This window comes from Chlamydotis macqueenii, chromosome 7 (assembly GCF_036417535.1).
Source record: "Chlamydotis macqueenii isolate bChlMac1 chromosome 7, bChlMac1.mat, whole genome shotgun sequence".
NCBI classification, from domain to species: domain Eukaryota; kingdom Metazoa; phylum Chordata; class Aves; order Otidiformes; family Otididae; genus Chlamydotis; species Chlamydotis macqueenii.
In genome coordinates this window covers 21,681,183-21,701,690 of record NC_141562.1, presented here as the reverse complement: position 1 = coordinate 21,701,690, position 20,508 = coordinate 21,681,183, and the positions used below count along the sequence as shown (strand labels likewise).

The window sequence follows — 20,508 nt, the reverse complement described above, 5'->3', positions numbered from 1 at the left end:
ATTAAAAAAAACTAAAAAAAAAAAATTATAATAGCAAACAATATTATATTTGTACTGTGAACAACAAATAGGAATGGTATGTTTTAATTCTCTATGTGCTTGATATACTAAGGACATAACACTATAATGTTAAAATTAGCAATGAAGACAATAACAACTGCAAGAACAACACCACACAGAAATGACAGGAAATGCTAAGACAAGGCTTTTAACTGATATTTATTAAAGGTTTAAAAATGGGAATTCTACCAGAAAACATATAATTCCCTTACTCTTCTTTTAGAACAGTTCAAATTTTATTTGAAAAGATGCCAAATTCTCAAGATGGTCCAAGCAAACTGTCTTCTATTCAGAAATAAATGTAAAAAAATCAAGTGTGTTAAGTAACTTTGTGGAAGCAAGACGACCGAGTTTGATAGGAGCATTCATACATTTAATATAATTCATACACACCAATGTTTTAGAAGTATTAGGAGCATAAGACAACCTGAACAATTTTTCCTGAGTCAGTTTCATTCAAAGAGATCTACTCCCTAAATAAATATTTTGCCAGCTTTCAAGTATTTCAATGCATTGTGCCATGGAACACATTACAGAGAGATGTGAGCCAGGACTGACCCAACTGGTGTATCCATCATGCACACTGCCAACAGATACCTTGGCTTAAGTCTCAAAAGCACAGTTATATTATCAAAATACCACATCCTACCTAACAGTCTTACTTGAGATCAGCCAGGCCACAGTGATACATGTTTGGTCCTAGAGCCAGCACAATGACCACTACCTTGGGGAACAGAAAAGGAGGATCTTCACTCTGCAAGGTGTTAAGCAGTCAACACGCCCTCAAGATAACCAGAATGGCAGACCAGTGCCTAGGGAAACCCCACCAGAAACTCCACAGCATTTCATGCAACACTTCAGAAGCAAACAAAAACCAGCACAGAGACCAAATTAAGTATGTAACACTTCAAAGTATCACTTACGAAAGAAGGATGTTTTGCAAAGCACTACTTACAGGTATGGAGGCACTCTGTGACTGTTGTTGGCTTGATGAGATAGCCTTTACAGATATAACAGGTGATATGAGGATTGAAATCTTTCACCAAGTGCTTCCTCTGAGTAGCCATTCGGGGGGCAGGAAGCGTTGGCAGAGTGCTGGGGGCCAGAGGAGCGAGTCTGAGTGGCGTCGATGCCCACGGTTCACACGAGCTGCGGCGCTGCTCCGTGCAACTGGACCTCTCCGGGCATTTGCTCGTAATTCCGGAGGTCTCACGGGGACATGGCTCATAACTCCTGCGCCAGGCGAGTCATTTTCCGCTCTGTAACACATGTGGAAAGAGAGAGGTGCGTAAACCTGGTGGCACAGTGACGATGCTCCGGAGGACGCGCGTCGCCATAAACTTGGCAGGGGCAGCCGGGGTACGGTTCACACGGCAGCAGCGCTGCGCCCGCCGCTCGGCAGCCGCCGTCCCTGCCCCCGCCGGGCCCCGGCCGCCCGCGGGACAAGTGGCCGGCCGCCGCGCTGACAGGTGCAGGGGCCGCTGCCCAGCCCCGGCGGCCTCCTCCGCCCCGCGCAGCCCCGCCGAGGCGCGCCGCCGTCCGCAGGCCTTGAGGGCCCCCGCCGGCAGGAGCCCTCCCCCGGCCCCAGCGCCGCGCAGCCCCGCGGGAGCCCGGCGGTAGGGAAGGGCGGCGGTGCGGGGCAGCTCGGCAGCGGGAGCACTCTCCCCTCCCGCCGCTCGCCCGACTCCTCTCCCTAACCCCCCTCTTCGCTCGCCCCCCACCCCCCCGCCGTACCTGGCGCAGCCCGGGGGCCTCGGGCGGCCGCCCAGCGAAAGAGAAAGGGAAACGGCGCGCGCCTCCCGCCCCCTTCCAGCCCTCCCTCCGTCCCTCCCCGCCGGGCCGCCGCGGCCGGTCCCAGGGCGGGCGGGACGGGCGCGCAGGCGCTGCTCCCCGGCCGGGCCCCGCTGCGCCACAGCCCGCCGCGCCGCTCCGGGGCGGGAGCCGCCGGGAGCCCCCGGGAGGCGGGGCGGGCGGAGGTGGGGTGTAGAGCGGGAGGGGAGCGGAGCGGCGCTGCCGGCCACAGGTGAGCGCAGGAACGGTCGCACCCCAGCCCGCTCCCGCCGGCTCGCCACTCGCCCGGCTTCGGCCCTTGCTGCCTTTCGTAAAAATAACTTCAGCGTCTGCCCCTGGAAGGGCGACGCTTAAGCCCGTTCTTCCAACCCTTGCCCCCCGTCCGCCGAGCTTTTATAAATGCAAATCTTAAACCACTGGGCGAAGTTAGGCCCAAATCCTGTAAACAGCTGTACATGCGCTTCCCCCTAACCGGGACCAAGTAGCCGGAGAACGATTCAGCACGCGTGAAAGCTGTCTCCGTGGTTCAATGCCTCTGCTTTTTGCTCCCCTCTTCTTACAAACACGTTTATTCTACACTTGTTTTAACAATAATCACAAAAACACAAGGAAGCATTTCCTACACCAGCTGTAATACCATCACGTTACCTGTGACTGTGCTAGGTCTCTGCCTTTCCACCCTGCATTTGAAATAAACGCTCATTTTGCATTGGCCCTCCAGTGCAGTCTCCCTCTCATCCTCAGGTATGTGCTGCAACAGCAGAAGGCTTTCATAACTTAGACCTATTCCTGCCATCCATTCCTACTGCTGGAATATTTCCCCTCCAGCACATCACTTCAGTCGCCAGGCTGAGTCAGGTGCATTAGAAACTTCCAGTGCAGCGGGGAATGCACGGTAATTCAACAGAATGTGCAGAATTTTTCCTGATAACATGTTCATCTTGTATGAGATTATTTTTCCACACTATGAACAAAAGTTTATAAAGCTAAAAATCTTTCAAAGCAGCACGTGGTATAGTTTAATAAAAAGTTGTGTTTTGATGGTTTTGGCCTTGTATTGTTAACCATAGTTTAAATTATTATACCATAAAACACACGCTGCTGAGTCAAAGATTAGAGAATGCTAAACTCTCACAGAGAAAGTAGACAACATAGACTATGTCTACCTCATGGGAATATTTTAATTAGCAGTCACATTCTGTCAGTTTAGTAGAAGTTGACAGTTTTCAGAATGAGCATGAGAGTGGCCTTGCTTGAATGTGCAGTAAGCATGATGCAGCGTTATTAAACTTACATACATGCATTTAAAACAAGCAACTGCTGGTGTTCTCCTGTCTGTTTCAAAATGACTGTGCCTGGTAAGATTTGTTTTAAAAATAAATTGGATTCTAAGTGAGATTTGAAAGCATAGTTTATCAAGTGTCCTTACTGAAAAAAATAAAACATTTTCAAAACCAATTTATCAGGTAGGCTCATGTTTACACAATAATGGATATACAATGTTCTATTCAAGCAAATGAAAAGCACAGAGTTACATCATTTATTATACTGCATAGCCTATACAGTAATAATAGCACAGCAGTTGTGACACTTGCAAACATACGCCACTGGTATAGATTCCCACAAGCCACGCTGAAGCCTTTCTTTTAAGAACTACCAGGTCAGCGCCAGTACACGTGACAAATTCTTGCCTCGTGTCCCCACAATGTAGGAGCTCGGTCCTGCTGGTACCAAGCTGTATTTATCAGATGCTGAGTGCCCTTAACTCTCATGGAACATGATGAAAGTTGAGGCATTCAGCACCTTTCAAGACCACAACATAAAGAACAAGTGAGAAGTAGTGCAGAAGATGCTCTCATTTCAGTATCAGAGGAAAGCAGTATAACAAAGATCCTTAAATACTTACTCCTCCTTTATATCACGAGGAAGGAAATTATGTTAATAAATGCTTATGAATTAATTATAATTTCAAATGTAGTTAACTCCTAAGATTGCATACAACAGGTTGGTTTAAAAATATAGGGCCATGTAAGTGGTCTCCTTATAGCAGTTAAAAGGTAACAGAGGAATAGTGTTTGAATCAAACAAGGCAGTCACTTTCATGTCATGAAAGAAACAGAATTACAAAATAAACTGAGCTAGTCACAGTAAATATATATCACATATTAGCGACAGCAAACGTGGTGTTAGAGAGAGGGTGATTATAGCCCTCGACTCAAGGATGAAAATACAGCTGCTCTCATTTTCCAGAGTTTCTTAAACTTCTCAGTTTCCTATTGACCAACTTGTGCTCAGTAGTTCTTGGATTGTCTTCTAACGTAGTACTTGCTTTCTTTTAAAACTAAGTTGTTTTTACATATATGAGCTTGTCTAACACATGGAGCATAAAGACTGCTTTATAAGCCTTATCAAAGTAGAGGAGTAGTTTGTTGAAAACCCTGACTACTGCATCATCCTAATGTGTGAAACAGAGTAATTCTTTACATTTGATATGAATAAAATGTATCTTTTTAAAGGAACAGCCAGGACACATAAGAACTTGTGAACTTCAACCATTTCATTAATTTTACTCATTAATGCAGCTCCAGCTTTTTTTTTTTTTACCAAAAAGTTTTATTTCCGTTCTCAAGTAAATTCCAGAGAAAAAATAAACATTGGTCAATACAGCCAAGTTCTCAGTAAAATCTGAAATGAGTGAATAATTCTAATTCTGCAAGTACATCCACATGAGTACAACCTTACATCCCCATAGGGCTACACTGGAGTGTGTTTCTAGGCAAGTCTCCAATCACCCTCCAGTTATCCTAAGAGTTATGTGTGTTTTGTAGATGGAAGAATTACTGGGACACATCTGGACTGGGAAAATAATGACAAAAAATCCCTACTTTTCTTAACAGACATTGTGGAGCAATCTGAATGACATTTAGAGGTAAGCTGCAGCATTGACCTTCACTGAATACTGAGTCTCTAGATATGTGATGGAAATGCCATTTTATGACTTTTAATATCTTGCAAACTTCACAGAATTGCTTAGGTTGGAAGAGACCTCCTGAGATCATCTAGTCCAACCCCTCTGCTCAAGCAGAGTCAGCTAGAGCAGGTTGTCCAAGACTATGTCTACTCCACAGATGGGTCGGTACCACCTCTCTGGGCAATCTGTTCCTGTTTTGACCACTCTCATAGTGAAAAAATATTTTCTTGTGATCAGATGGGATTTCACGTGTTTCAGTTTGTGCCCATTACCTCTTGTCCTGTCAGTGAGCACTACTGAGAACAGGAGAACAATTTGACTTCCTCATTTTTGTTCCTTCCCATCTACACATGCTGGTAAGATCCCCCCAACCTTCTCTTCTCCCAGCTAAGCAGTTCCAGCACTCTCAGCCTCTCCTCATATGAACGATGCTCCAGCCCCTTGATCATCTTTGTGGCCCTGTGCTGGACTCGCTTCATGTCTTTCTTGTGCGGAGAAGCCCAGGACTGGACACAGCATTCCAGATGTTGCCTCATCAGTGCTGAACAGAGAGGAAGATCACCTCCCTCAAACTGCTGGCAACTTACTTGAAATTACTGCATATTTGCTCTGTTATGAAAAATAGATCAATATAACCACTTTTGCATCTTTTATTTCCAGTGTTAAATTCCCTGTTCACTAGAACAGTATCTAAAATAGAACTGACTGGATGGGACCTCTGGACACCACCTAGTCCAAGGCCCCTGCTCAAAGCAGGTCTACCATTAGATCAGGCTGCTCAGGGCTTTATCCCAATAAACTCTGAGTACATCTAAGGATGGCAATTTTACATCCTCTCTGGGCAACCTGTCTCAGCCCTTGGCAATTCTCATAGTGGATTTTTTTCCTTAGGTCCAGTTGGAATTTTCCTTGCTGCATCTTGTGTACTTCATCATATATACGAATAATTTACTAGCAGCAAATAAACTTAACTCTTACTGTCCTTTATCATGGTCTTTGCCACTATCTTGGAATCACTGTCATATTTCTTTGCTTTTTAGGCAAAGTATAGGATCTTTGTGTATCGTATAAACAGTATTATTACTATGCTCAGTGTGAAGACCGTCTTTGATTTGATAGGAAATGCTAGGAGTTAGGCTGTCCTTAACCCCATCTCTTATTTGTGAAAGTGATCAGCAGTAGGGCTTTGTGTTTCTACTGTGAGGCCTTTTTTCATCCATACTGAGCTCTATATCAAATGCCATATATTAGCACATAATAGTATTTCTGGGATATACATAGCATTTCTTTCTTTATGCTTACTCTTCTTTTATAGTCTAAAGTAAAGTAGCAAAGCAGGTTGTAAAATGCCAACATCTGTATTATTACGCCATTGACAAGTAATTAAACAAGACAAATGCATTCAAGATACATTTCAAGAGTAAGGTAAAATTGTGTCACAAAGCGCTCCAACTTTCTTGAACTAATTTCAAGCAAATTTAAAAAAGTAAGAGAAATTGTAAAGTAAGTTCCTAAAGGTTTTATAATAACTGGTTGCAGTAAAGGAGGGGGAATCAAGTTAGTGACTCTACCAAGGGAAAGATGAGCAGATCTCTATTGTTAAACATTTCCTTGGCACACTAAAATACTGATCAGCCACAGTACGCACCGTCTCTTCCCAGTTAGAGAAATAGAGAAAACAAGTAAGGAACAAGGTCATAGCAGTGGGAAAGGGAGATTGCCACTGCAAGAAAAAAAAAAATCACAACTGTGAAATAAAATTGACTAGAAACTGTCACTAGCATGAAGGAGACAATTTAACTTCAGCCACTTGTATGCAGACGTTGAAGTGAAAAAATACCTGGTTTTGAACATATTATTAGCTGACCATTAAACATACTTAGGGAAGATCTTGGGACCAGCTTGACATACCTCCCTGTGAATAACAGATTTAAGAACTGTGGTTACAGTCTTCAGGGGTACTGCAAATGCAAAAATATCAATCTATGACAGCAGAATTCAAACTATTCAGCTGAAAGCAGCTGTAGAGTTAAGAATTAGGCATGATGGGCATATTTTTAAAAAGTATTTTCCTTATGTTGCCTTGATTATTTTGTCACTATTTTGTATTTTTTTCTCTTGGAAGAGTAGTTTTAATAGGCATGATTGTATGCATCAGACAAAAACATCTCCAGAAACTTCTCAGAGAAAGTGGGACAAACTTTTCAAATATTAGTGACCAAATTCTCTGTTTGGTTACTCTAGTGTCCAACTGTCCAAACTGTGATCAGCTGTTCCTTTCTGGTTGTTGGTTTGTTTTTTTTTTTTAAACACAGTAAAGGTACAGTATAAGCTACCATGTGGCCAAGCTGATTCTTCACGTGCGAGTGACCTAGTTGACATTATTTTAGCTTCAAAGGCAGTTCTTCATTACGGTATAGAGCCTTGCATTGTGCCACAACAATATTTTTTATTCTCTTAATAACTAATTGATTTTTGGTGACAAGGTGGAGTGACAGGGGTTTGAACCATCGGAGACTGCTCTCAGGGAGTGATGCAACAGCAGGAAGGATACAGGATACAAGACATGCCATCAAGAGGCTTCCATGCATCCATTTACCTCTGTGCTCAGTTTCAAAACAATGATCTGCAGTGGGGTTAGGGACTGCAGGCAACTAAAATACTGGTGGCGTCCTCAGCCTCTCCTGGCTTTGTCTTATAGCACATTGTAGTTTCTATGCACTTTGTCTCCTGTACTACATCACCGTTAGATTTTTATAAGGTTTTGAAAAAAAAAATATTTTGTGGTTCGCGGTATGTTCTGTAGGCTGAAATGGAGTAGGCATAATTTCACAGTTGCCGGTGATTGTGGGGAACCACATAGAATGACCAAAGTAGTCTTTAACAGTCCTATGTTTTATATAAATTTATAGCAATCCTGTATACGTACTTAGAGCAAGTAATGGTTGCACATTTTGGTAACAGCTTAAAGATGATGCATAATTTGAAACAACCCACCTTGGTTCTAAATCAGCTGCTCTCCATGCACCACAAAGATCTTGCATCTTCAGAATTACTTTTTTGGTCTCTGGCCAGTTATTTCACTTCCACTGCACAGTCTGTTAGACTTTCTCTGAACTCATGGAAATCACACCTGTGTTGCGATTTCTATTATTGTATAATCTCTAACACTTGTTAACTACTTTACCTGTATCGCTATCTGATTATATGCTTCTGCCAGTTCAGTCTCCTTTTACTCTACTCTCTACAATAGTATCACCTGCTTATTCTGTGGCTTTTCCAGATAAATTCTACTTGGGAATTAATGCTATTTCAAGTCTGCCTGCTACTGCACAATGGAAAAAAAAAAAAAAATCAATCAGTGACAATCAGAATCACATTATCAGACAAACTCCAGTGGTGTTAACATGCACAGGCCAGCCTGAACACAGCTGTTCTCTGCATGGGCAAGACTGTCTGCTCCATAGATTTCCAGAATCTGCTGGTCACCGGGCAAAACCTTTACCCTTTCGGGGAAGAGTATCTCTATACCAGTATAATCATAGGTTTCCATTTTTCTGATCGGGTCTCAACAAAGTCTATGCTTTTCCACAAGACATCCTAATGGCTATTTGCTATAGTTCAATTACTTTTTTTTTTTAAAAAAAAATTATTTTCTGTCAGCATTATATTGCTTCTTCCATTCTATACTGCATTTTATATATTATATACCTTTTTTTTTAGTCTTCCCCGCCCCCCCGAAAATGTCAAAGCCACTTATATCAACATATACAGCTCAGCTAAACAATAATGTGAAGGGTTCAAATAGTTATATAAGAGTGTCATTTTTCAGTCTCTGGGAAATGGAAAACAAACTGTAAGAACCCTCCAATGAGTCCCCTCTAAAGTTGTTACTAACAGATTTTGTTTCTTACAGTTGAAAACTGGCAGGAATGCAAATCAAATTGTATCACACATGTCAAACAGCTTCACAATTATGCAATCAACTTGCACTGCAAATTAAAAACAAGACTTGCTACTAGATTTTAAGTCAAAACAAATTTAAAACTCCAATAAGCTCAGCAAAAGCAATCCTTGAGAAATCTACTCATGCCTGTTTTGATGGCAGAATCAGCAAACAAAGAGGCTTCAAAGGAAATAGAAAAGTGGCAACCAAATTGCCTCATCTTTTACAAGACAAATTAATGACATTCACAATGTCTTAGGAAGTTAACTATCCTACTTCAATCAATTTTCAACAGGAGTTCTGTTTCCAGCTCTCTCAAGAATAAAACCTTTAACTTAATAACACAAGATTGGAAGGACTCCATTTTATTTGGACTACACGGGAAGACTCTCATTCATGGGAACTGACACTTTGTCTGCCAGTTAAAACAGTAGGCTTCATCGGAAAAAACCTAATATAGATACTTGTGAACTTAATTTTTAACTTGTAAAATAAATAGAGATTTTTTTTTTTCTGAATAAATTAGGAGAAAATAGAGGGCAGACCAAGACACTCCAACCTTAGCTTCACATCCCTGGTGCAGCAGCATGTTGCATGTGATCCAGTGCATCCAATCATATGACCACAGTCACAGCTGAATTTGGCCTACTGAGTTAGCTAGAAGATATTATCTCCACCTTTCCCTAAGATTAACCAGAATTAGAAGTTCTTTACGTATTTTGGACATTTGTAACAGGTCACATGAATAAATGCGAGTCAGTCCAGATAATATTTTACTGAAAGCATTGTCTTGAAATATTAATTATTTTATTCGATATACTAATGGAAAAAGATTAAGCAAAAGTGATACTTTTAATTGATTCTTCATTAGAATAATACACTAGTTTTACGGAAAGACAAGCTCAGGATTCTTGCCAGAAGCTGTTCTCAAGTGAACAATCGCTCCTCAGCCCATAACTTGGCATCATGTGTCAGTTCTGCAGTCACATTAGCTTAGGATGTTGACAGTGCTGGTTTCCCAACTTTAGTCTCATGACTATAGTAAATCATAAAAGTTTGCATAAGCAGTGCCTGTGTCTGACATGATAATCACTGAGTTTTCTAAAGAAAATATGTATAAAACAATTCTCAAGTATGCGAAAAAAATCTGTGGTTTTTTTTCAGTTACAAAATCATGGCCTTCAGACTCTGCCTGCATGTAAACAGCATATTCCAGGTTGATATGCACTCAATCAGATTGAGTACAAAATCAACCAAAAGCTGTGAGACTGTTTACCATCCCTGCATCTTGAGCTGCCTCTCTGTAATGCTGGGAAGTCTGGGTTCAGCACGATGCTGCTGAGGCCACACGGCTTTGAGCCGAGTACGTTACGGCAGGTTGGGCTCCCTCTTCTTAGGCTCTGGACACAGCCAGGCTGAGTCTCTCCCAGAAGACAAATATACACAATCCTGCTTTTAAAAAGCTGTACTGTCTGCAGTTGTTCATTCTCAAATTACTAACTTGTCGAGTCTCATCAACTAGACAGGATCGTGAACTACTTTGCTAGAAAATTCTGTAGGAAGGAAATTATGGTAAGAAATGCAGGTAACACTTCAGGAGATTACATGCTGTGGAGTCTAAGAAATCAGTTCTTAAGCACAGACAAAGCTCTTTTAGAGATGCAGTTGTTTGAATAAAACAAAATAATGTCTGTTTCGGTCCTGAAATGTCTAATGGCACTTACTGTAAAGGTCTGACAAATGCTCAAATTGGACCATTCTATGAAGATTCTTGCTTTGTATTTAGAAAAACAGATCTTTCCTCTTCAAAAAGCTGTCATTTAGCAAGAATCACATTCTTGCAAAATTCACTACGTTCTCCTGCAGGAGTATCTATACTTAAATGGCAAATGAATTATGTTTATATTTCATACTTAGGCCCTGCTTCTATAAAGACTTCCATTCATGCTTCACTGTGCATGCCCATAGTCCACGCCAGTCTACAGTCCAACTCATTAAAGTGGGTAACTATTCACTTGCATCACGCTTAGTATGTAAGTCTGCCGGCTCTCATGCCAGCTAACCTACCCCGCACGCACCGGAGCCCCGCTCCGGGGAAAGCAGGGCATCACACGGATACCGTCAAGCCAAGCCTTCAATTTAATGCTGCGCAACACAGGGTTAAATACCCGTACACCTGCTACACACGTGAACGCACCCGCCCCCTGCGCCCATGAATCTATCCGTGCCCGCCACGCACCTGCCCCTGCACCCATGGACTTATCCGTGCCCACCACGTACGTGGACGCACCTGCCCCCCGCACCCATGGACCTATCCGCGCCTAGCGCGCGAATCACTGCAGACTGCCCCTCCTGCATACATGCAGCCCTGCTAACGTTACCCCACATAAGTCCATGCAGCAATGTAAATATATATGTAACAGCCACCTCCTTGTATTTTACAAATGTGTATAAAATCAGCAGAGAGCATGCATCATTCTTTACTCCTGTTTCCTGCCTCACTGCTACTTCTAATCTGTATTGCAAGAGCTCCAAATCCTATAGTCACCATCAAACATGAAGAGATTCTAAGAGATAAAATTTATCTCAGATACAATACCTCAGCTTGAGGTTGCCACCTGTCTTTTTTTTTTTTTTAACAGTATCAACACATTTGAAAAAAAAAAAACCAAACCTTTTCACTTTCCAAATTTTTCACAATTGGTACTGAACTGAGCTGCCTGTTAAATACATTTCAAGAACATCTTTCTAAAGCAGATGATAAACTATGCTAAAGACATCATACAATATCTGGCCTTTCTACATTACTACAACCTGTACAGACTTTGCTAAGTTTTTTGAGATGTGACTATTTTCTTCAGTGCTGTGATAAGTTTAGGTTCTAGAGGCTTAAAGCTAGAAGGTTTCACCTGTCAATTTACATGGCAAATCTCACTCCATTCCCTAACCTAAAATCCTCCACAGGCTTTTAAGAATAAAAGGCGTAATACTCTTAAAATTATTTCCTTTTATCAGAAATCCATAGATGGGAATATGAATTTTTGACAAGGTATTTGGCTTATGAGAACTTGTTGATACATATAACACATAGCCTGCTCCTATCATCAACATGCTGTCTATTTAGTAATTCACATTTAAATATAAGACCTTAGTTGCCACAGCTCAGTAGGAATAAAATTAAGGAGATTTACATTTTCTTGCTGAGAAATCTGGAATGCTGTCTAGTGTTTTATCCTTGTGTGCTTTAAACTTGTCAGAAACTGGTGCCATCATAACCCTCCATCAGTCAGGAACTAAAATATGTATTTCAGGGCTATGTCTTCCTCTAAGCAGCAACTTACAAAAATCATGAGAGAAACAATTGTTTATAAAATACATCAAAAAGGGATACTTTCAAACACACACACAAAAAATTAAATCAGTGAATAGTGTAAAAAATGCAAGAACAGATGAAAACCCTCAAAAGGAGGTATTGAAACTGTTTCCTAACAATCCTATGTTAATGTCCTTCATTCAACAAGGACGACATAATTAATTTTAGTACAGAGAGACTTAATAATATTCCTGAAAACTACAATTTTGGGTACAATTAATGTAGTACTATCAAAACCACATAATAAAGATTGTTATAAAGAAGAGAAATTGAAAGTATATTGTTTTGCTGTAGACAGATTACATACAGTCACTTTTTTGATGAAGGAAAAAGCAGCTCCATAGTTTGTCTGGAGTCTAGGACCACCTGTCGAATCTTTAGAAACATAATTTTTATTTAGTAACAAGGTCAATATTATTAACTTTAGGCATGACCTTGCAATGATGTTATTGTCCAAACCACTGGCACAGATGGAAACAGGAGACAATTTAAATGGTACTTAGTGCCCAAAGAATAACAAACTTGTAACCACTTACAAGAACACTGTAAGTAATTTATTTAGCATAGACAAAGGAAGAGGAAGATCTCTACTTCTTTGATAAGTGTCTCTTCTTTAAAGCCACAGAACACAGCAACATTAATCAGGCAAGATACAAATAGTGACAATAGAGTGTGAAAGGTAACTGCTACTCTACCACATAATTTTCTCCCTCTATTTATGATTTTATCATACAAAGTGCTTGAAGAGCCACTAAGATGATTAAGGCATTGGAGCACCTGTCATATGAGAAGAGGCTGAGAGAACTGAGGTTGCTTAACCTTGCTCAGGGGGGTTCTTATCATGGCTGAACTACGACAGAAATCTCATTTAAACATAAGGAAAAAAACCCCACTATGAGGATGGACAAAAGCTGGAATTGTTTGCTTAGTGAGGCTATGGAGTCTCCATCCTTGGTAATCTGTCTAGTTGACCCTGCTTTGAATAGAAGGGCTGGACTAGACAAACGGACAATGAGGTGGACTGAATACTGACTGAACTGCCAGCCTCAAAAGGCTATGTCCAGCAGGAGGTCAGTCAGTACTGGAGTACCCCAGGGGTTGATAGTGGGGCCAGTACTGCTTAACATCATCATTAATGACCTGGTGATGGGACAGAGTGCATGCTCAGCAACTTTTCAGATGATGCAAAACTGAGAGTAGTAGTTAATACACCTGATGGTTGTGCCACCACTCACAGGAACCACAAAAGGCTTAATAAATGGACCTACAGGAGTCTTATGAAGTTCAACAAAGGGAAGTGCAAAGTCTCATACTTGCAAGGAATAGTCCCCACACCAGTACATTCTGGGGACTGATGGGCTCGAAAGCAGTTTTGCAGAAGAGGACCTGGGTGTCATGGTGGACATGAAATTAAACATGAGCCAGCAATGCATCCTTGCAGGAAAGAAGGCAAATAGCCACCTGGGCTGCATTATGAACAGTATTACCAGCAGGTCAACAAAGGTGGTGAGACACATCTGGAATCTTTGTCCAGTTGTGGATGCCCCAGTAAAAGAGACATGGACATATTGGAGCAAGGCTAGTGAAGGGCCACAAAGATGACTGAGGGATTGGCACATCTATCACATGAGAACTGACTGAGAGAACCGGGAGTGTTTGGCCTGCAGGAAAGAAGGCTCAGGGAAGATTTTATTATTGTCTGTAAATTCTTGATGGAGGACACGGAGAAGAGTAAAGAACACTGAGCAAAAGTCTTCTCAGACACGAGGCAACAGACATATACTGAAACACAGGAAATTCTATTTAAACATCAGGAAAAAATGGTTTTTACTGTCAGGTTGGTTGAACGCTGGAATTGTTTGCCCAGAAAGGTTGTGGAGTTGCCATCCTCAGACATTTTCAAAACCTGACTGGATAAGGTCCTGAGCAACCTGCTCTAGTTGACTCTGCTTAAAGCAGGGGCAGTGGACTAGATGATCTCCAGAGATCTCAGCAATTCTGGGATTCTGTGAAATACTAACCAGAATTACTCAAAAGGTTTGGAATATGCTCCCTATGTGCAGTTGTAGGCTACCTGTGAACAGAAAGTGTTAGTTATTCCAGTTGAGTCTAAACTTCATCAGAGGTGTATGCCATGGTGAATGCTGGGGTCTCGTCTCACGGCCGTAACATTGGTCCCTGGTAAGTCTGCACCATGGATACTAGAGATATACCCAAGCATGCACTGGCTCTGTCACCTCCTTGTCTTCATCGTCCTTTGGGATCCACTGTCATGAGCACCACAATGTAAACTAAACAAAAGCCACTGGGTCTTCCTAAAAATCATTACAGATCAGCATCATTATATTACAGCAGCTCTGTGTCCATTTGCTCCATGATATGTCTAAAAACTTTAAATTATGAAGAAGCTACTGTATATGCTAAATGATTTAAGGACAGATTTACCATTATAGTAAACTTCCTGGTATAAGTGCATAACAGCAAAATACACAGTCCTGTTAAACTGAGTTAATAGCTGCTTTGCATGTCCAACTTCCCTCTTCCTTCTCTTCATTCAAGTTTTTATCTTTCTCTTGTCCCTCCTGCATTCCTCTGCTTCTATGGGTTGCTACATTTTAACCCAAAATCTGATGAACAAATTTAACTGTTAACTTCCAGAAAAATAATTCTGGTTTTGAAATATTATAGCTTTGGGGTAAAGGTGCTACTCCATGTTACTTCTGTAACAAGAGTCTAAATCCTTCTCGAAGAGGAAAACTCAACAATCTTAAACTGCAGAATATGCCTTTCCATAATATTGAACTCTACTCAATCAAATAAGTTTTATATTCAGTGCGCTAATTGGCTTTTGAACACCTATAGCACAATTGTCATTGAGAAAAATGTAATGTCAGAAGTAGGGGCTCTCTGTAAGAGGTGGTTCAGAATGAGAATGAGGGGAACTACATTTAGGGTCCGGGCTGTGCATTACCACTATCCCGCCCTAGGGAAATCTGTGCAAATCTGAATTGACTCAAGCTTTAGTTATGTTTATTTCTTGCTTTTCTTAAAGCACCAAGGAAATCATACTTCTTGGGAATTCTGGGGCAACTGTAAACTAGTATTGCCCAGCAAAACAGCTTTGTTGAGCAAAGCAGCCGCAGAGGCATGCCTTCTGGTCTTCTGTGGGGAAAGGAAGAATCTGTGTATTATGGGGCAGGGAGGGCCAAGGGAAGACAGAGGATGGAAAAAGCTTGCTTCCACAGGAGAATAAATCAGAACAAAATCTAAAGGTTGACTGCAGAATTTACTAAAGGAGTAAAACAAAAGCTGATCAAAAGAAACCAAAATTTTTTAAAAGGGAAAAGCAGATCTAGTCTTTAATCTAGCTAGCTCCAGTAATTATGGAAGTGAACATACAGAATGTACGTCAGCATCACCTAGCCACACAAGCATGCAGGGCAAGCTGGGTCCTATTTACTAAATACCTGACATTATTTTTATTGCTATTTAACAAAGCTGGCTAGATTACACTTAGTGCAAATACATGCATTCAGCTAATACACCTTAATCTGCAGTTGAAACTTTCACTTTTAGAGTTCATCTGGTCTGAAGAGTCTCCAGTCTAAACTATGTGAAGAAAAGGATGCATTATGGAGCCTGTTTTACACAAAGAGTAAAGTATTTCTAGCTGGTATCCTAATAAATTTCTGATGTCAGCCACACAGAGAGATATGACTGCCTAGGAATTCAACTTCCAGCTCTCAAATTCCAATACAATGTGTTAATCACAACATTATTCTTCATCTGAATGTTCCTTTGGCATGCATTTAAACCAGACACCTAATCTCTGAGGTGTGAGATTTTATTTTGCAAAACACAGCCATATTGAACACTTAACCTACATATTGCCTTATATTGCCACTAGCTCCTGAAAATAATCGAGATATCTGCAGTTATTTTTACAACAGGATGGATAAGGAATTAAAAGGTAAGTCTCAAATTTTCAGCATATGGAGGCAAGTATAACATTTTGCAAGCTAATATATTTGAAGATAAAAAGCTGGAATCTTCAGAATTTCATACCTTACATAACATGTGTCTGTGTATTTATAGATATATAATTTTATACACTTGCAAAATGGGAGTGAAACAGAACATTGTGTTTTAATTGCATTTTTGCATTCACTTTTAAGCAAGAGTAAACGACCACTTCAGATGACAAAGAATCAGACCCATCAACTCATCTTTCTTTTTCATATTAACAAACATCTAATGAATGTGAATATCAGTTTACACAGCCTAATCCCACACAATACCTCCATGACTTCCTGAAACAAGATATTTTTATGTCTCTATGATGCAATTAAATGTACTTTTGCCTCTGTTGTGATGAAGAGGTTGTTGGTTAATACAGATCTAGTACTGACAGAGTGTTTTACAGCTACACATTCATTATTAAAAAGGAAATAAAAATGCACAGTTAAGCTCATTTTCAAAGCAGCAGTTAATATTAACAATCACTGAAACAGAAATACTGTCTCACTTTATATTTGTAATTAACTGAAAGTATTTTTGGTTGCAAATAAAAGAACGTTATTACAGATTCAAGCACACAGACATATTATACTCTGCAGCTAGAGTTAAAGATAAAGTCTCCATCATTGCACTCTATGCAGCATGGTTAGAAGTGTACTTGTAAACTACTCTTATTCCACACATGCACAAGTACCACAATCTCCAAATAATTAAAATGATTAAATAAAGGATACCAACGGCGTCCACAGTGCATTGATAACTCTGGAAGAACAGTGTCACTCCTTCTAACTCATGTAAGCCATTCCTATGTGAGAAAATTCCAGCACTACATCATCTAATAAAAAGTGTGCCGGAAGCACGTGGACACTGTTAAGAACTGAAGAGGTCCTCTGGCCTACTGCTCTATTATACTCAGTCTTGAAGCCCCAAAGACTGCAGTATAATCCCATGGATGTTTCATTATCTTTGGTTAGGTCATGATGACCACTGCACAGGTAGAAACTGCTCATATGAAAATGCTGAATTTCGATTCTTTTTTCTAGTCCCTTCTCACACCTTCCAAACCCAAGACGGTTAGGTACTGTAAGTACCTCCTACTCTGTCTAGTGAACTCTTTACTCCACAGCGGAGTCAGTGAGTCATTTCACTAATGACATGTGAGGACAGATGAGGAAAGACTACGGTTTTCACGCAAGATTCAAATATTGTTACGTAAAGAAAACTGCTCACATGAGGAATGCTAGACTGCTTACATCCCTACAGACTACATGTCAACAAAAATAATAGCAACCTTTTTGCTCTATTCCCAAAACAGCACTGCTAGTAGACCTGCAAAACTCTCAGTAGATTCCAGCAAAATTTTCAGTTTCACTAGAGACTAATGCCAAATATGATCTTTCAGATCTCATTTCTCTATAAAAGGAATGCATTATGTTAGACAGGAGTAGGTAGAAACATAAGACATTTAGGCACAACATCCAAAAGACTCCTGCACAAGAAAATAAACACTCCAGTTTGAGAAAGTTAGTTGAGCATTATGCAATGCACACAACTGTATAAGTAGTCTGTTTTCTGCCGTAAAAGGAATGAAACAGAGCACTTACTGACCTAAGCACAAATTTGTGTCCAAGACAAACCAAAGTTCTTATTTTTCAATTCATTCAAGTCTTGAGCAACTTCAGTGGGACACGCTGCTCAAATACGTACCTTGAATATTTTGATGTGTGGATTTCTTTCTCAGTCTGAGTTAGAAATAGTTATAATTTCCCCTACCATGAGAACTATAAAATGTGTTCAAAAGAGCTAATGATATCTATAAAACTGTCTTCTTCCTTCCTAACCAATATGCTATCTATAGCTTTTAATAGTTTAAGTCTCAAATGCTTCCTAGGTCATCCTGCTAAATAACTCTACTGGGCCTGGCTAGGATAAAGTTAACTTTCTTCACAGCAGCTTATATGGTGCTGTGTGTTAGATTTGTGACCAAAACAATGCTGATAACACACTAATGTTCTAACTGTTGCTGAACAGTGCACAGCATCAAGGCCTTCTGTCTTTCTCACTCCGCACCCCAGTGAATAGATCGGGGAGTGCGCAATAAGCTGGGAGAGGACACAACCAGGCAGATGACCTGAACTGACCAAAGAGATATTCCATGCCATATAATGTCAGGCTCAGCCATAAAAAGGGAAGAGAGGGGGGATTAGGGAGGTTAGCTGTCTTTTGCTTGGGAACTGGCTGGGCATCAGTCTGCCTATGGGAGGTGGAGAGCAATTGCCTTTGCCTCACTTGTTTTGTTTTCTTTCCTTTCTCTCTTCTTCCACTTATCAAACTTTTTTTTTAATCTCAACATCCAAGTTTTCTTGCTTTTACTCTTCCTTTACTCTACCCTCGTCCCATGGTGGGGTTAGTGAGCAAGCAGCTTGTGGTGCTTAGCTGCCTACCAAGGTTAAACAACAGAAATAACATAATCGACAAAATAGTAATGTCCAACCTTTCTGTTGTGTTGTCAGGTGACATGTGAGTAGGTACTGAGGGTTTATGTACACTTGTGACATGACTAAGCCTGTATTTGTATTACAACTGGATATATGCTGTCCCGTTTCTCCATGGCCAGATACAGATGTGCCTTGTACGACATAACCAACACCTCTGAGTGATGGAAAGAATGTGGGAGTGGGCTGGGTGCAACATGAACTACTTACCCAGGCAGTATCCAGCTCAGTCTGTGTAGTTTGTCTATAAGTCAATCAGCTACATGAGAATAATTCTGTGTAACAGTATACATTTATTATGTGTTGCCAACATAAACACTTTCAACACACTTGCACCAAAATAAACACAAAAAGTCTACCAAAACAGGGCCAGCTACTGCACATGCTTCTCTCTTTGGGGAGAGGATGTGTTAAAAGCATGTGACAGATGTTAGGCACATTGTTTAATACACTGCTGGAAGATGTTTCACTTACATGGCAATAAAAACAGTGTAAGAAACCACAGAGAATAATGACATGATCTCATAACAGATAGATATTTATATCAAGACATTGACCTTTTTTTGGAATGGGAATATACTAGATGCAAATGATAGTATTTTTGGGAGCCATCTCACTGATACTTGTTACTTTTACTGCATTCATAGTAAAGCATCATTTGTATTACCGAATATTCCTAATATCCTCTCACTGAGCAAGAAAATGCTGTATTACATCAAAACCAAAAAACTTCTTAGCAGTAGATTTTAATACAGAAATTTTATGGGCAGAATAGAAATCAAAATGTAAAGGCTATAAGCTAGAAGTTGTTGCAAGAAATTTTCCCTATTGACTTTAGGGGGATTTGAACCTGTGGCTTTTGCCTCCTAAAATAAACACTGCATCACTGTCACACATATGAAAAATACTATGAACACTGAATTGTACTGCAGAACTAGTGTAATCTGCTTCTTATAGCAAACTGAGTATGTCTTACAGGGGCTTAAAGATTACTGTACACCTGAGGCAAAGCTCTTTCTTGCGCACCGCTGGAATATAGCACAAAGATGACTTAAATAATGTGGTTATTAACAAGTATGTTTATCAATTGTAACAAAATACTTATTTTCTAGCAGTGGTATGAAAAAATCTGCCAAAATGAAGCCTGAAGGATAGGAATCCTGACTTCTCAGGATTCCCAAGCATCTGTTAGTTCTACTTACACAACATACACACTTGCGTTACCTTAGGGAAGCTAGGGGACACATCTCCACATATTATTTTCTCTACCCTTATTATTTACAAAATAGACATGAGACATTCACTCAAGTCTGGCTTTCTTCTTTCAGAAAGAACTCTTTTGGAATGCTGATCTTGGACCATTCTGCACCTTAGCTAGTTTGCTTTTATCAGTTGTTAAAACAACACTTTTTCTACATTTATTTTTAAAGAACATAAATATATAAATGGAGAAGGGTTTAATACAGAGCAAATAGGGAACAGTACTTTTACATGAAACCAAATGGCCAAGCAGATATCTAACCTACTTCGAGACCAACATGCTATGGAAACACAATACATAGCTCTCCCTTGTATCCAGGAGCTATCTTTTGTGGAGTTACAGGGCTAGCTGTTGCTTTACTTTCCATGTACTTTTTTAATACTACCCACCACAAAAGGAAACTAAAAGGACATTTAAAATTTAAATAGCCAGATATTTTACAAGAGACTCTGTCTATAAAGTGCTGACAAACCAAACTAGATAGGCTATTCTTGAAAATGTCTCATCTGTCTAATAGCATCTTACTGCCTTCTCGACATACATGTCCCTGTATTCTACTTTTACTGAATTAGCAATCTGAATTTTGGAGGATTT

General features: G+C 40.4%; 1 protein-coding gene across 6 annotated transcripts in view; it reads right to left on the bottom strand.

Moving 5' to 3' along the window:
• PCGF5 (polycomb group ring finger 5) overlaps nucleotides 1-20,508 on the bottom strand; it is a 72,602-nt gene that overhangs the window by 35,626 nt on the left and 16,468 nt on the right. For 5 of the 6 annotated variants that reach the window (XM_086751858.1, XM_086751856.1, XM_086751857.1 and 2 more), the window contains one exon: nucleotides 1,016-1,319. In XM_086751858.1, the coding sequence (XP_086607984.1) occupies nucleotides 1,016-1,127 (112 nt within the window). In that variant the 5' untranslated portion in view covers nucleotides 1,128-1,319. Of the gene's footprint in view, nucleotides 1-1,015; nucleotides 1,320-1,794; nucleotides 1,936-20,508 lie in introns of those variants that run through there. The other variant, XM_086751855.1, reaches the window with a different exon arrangement.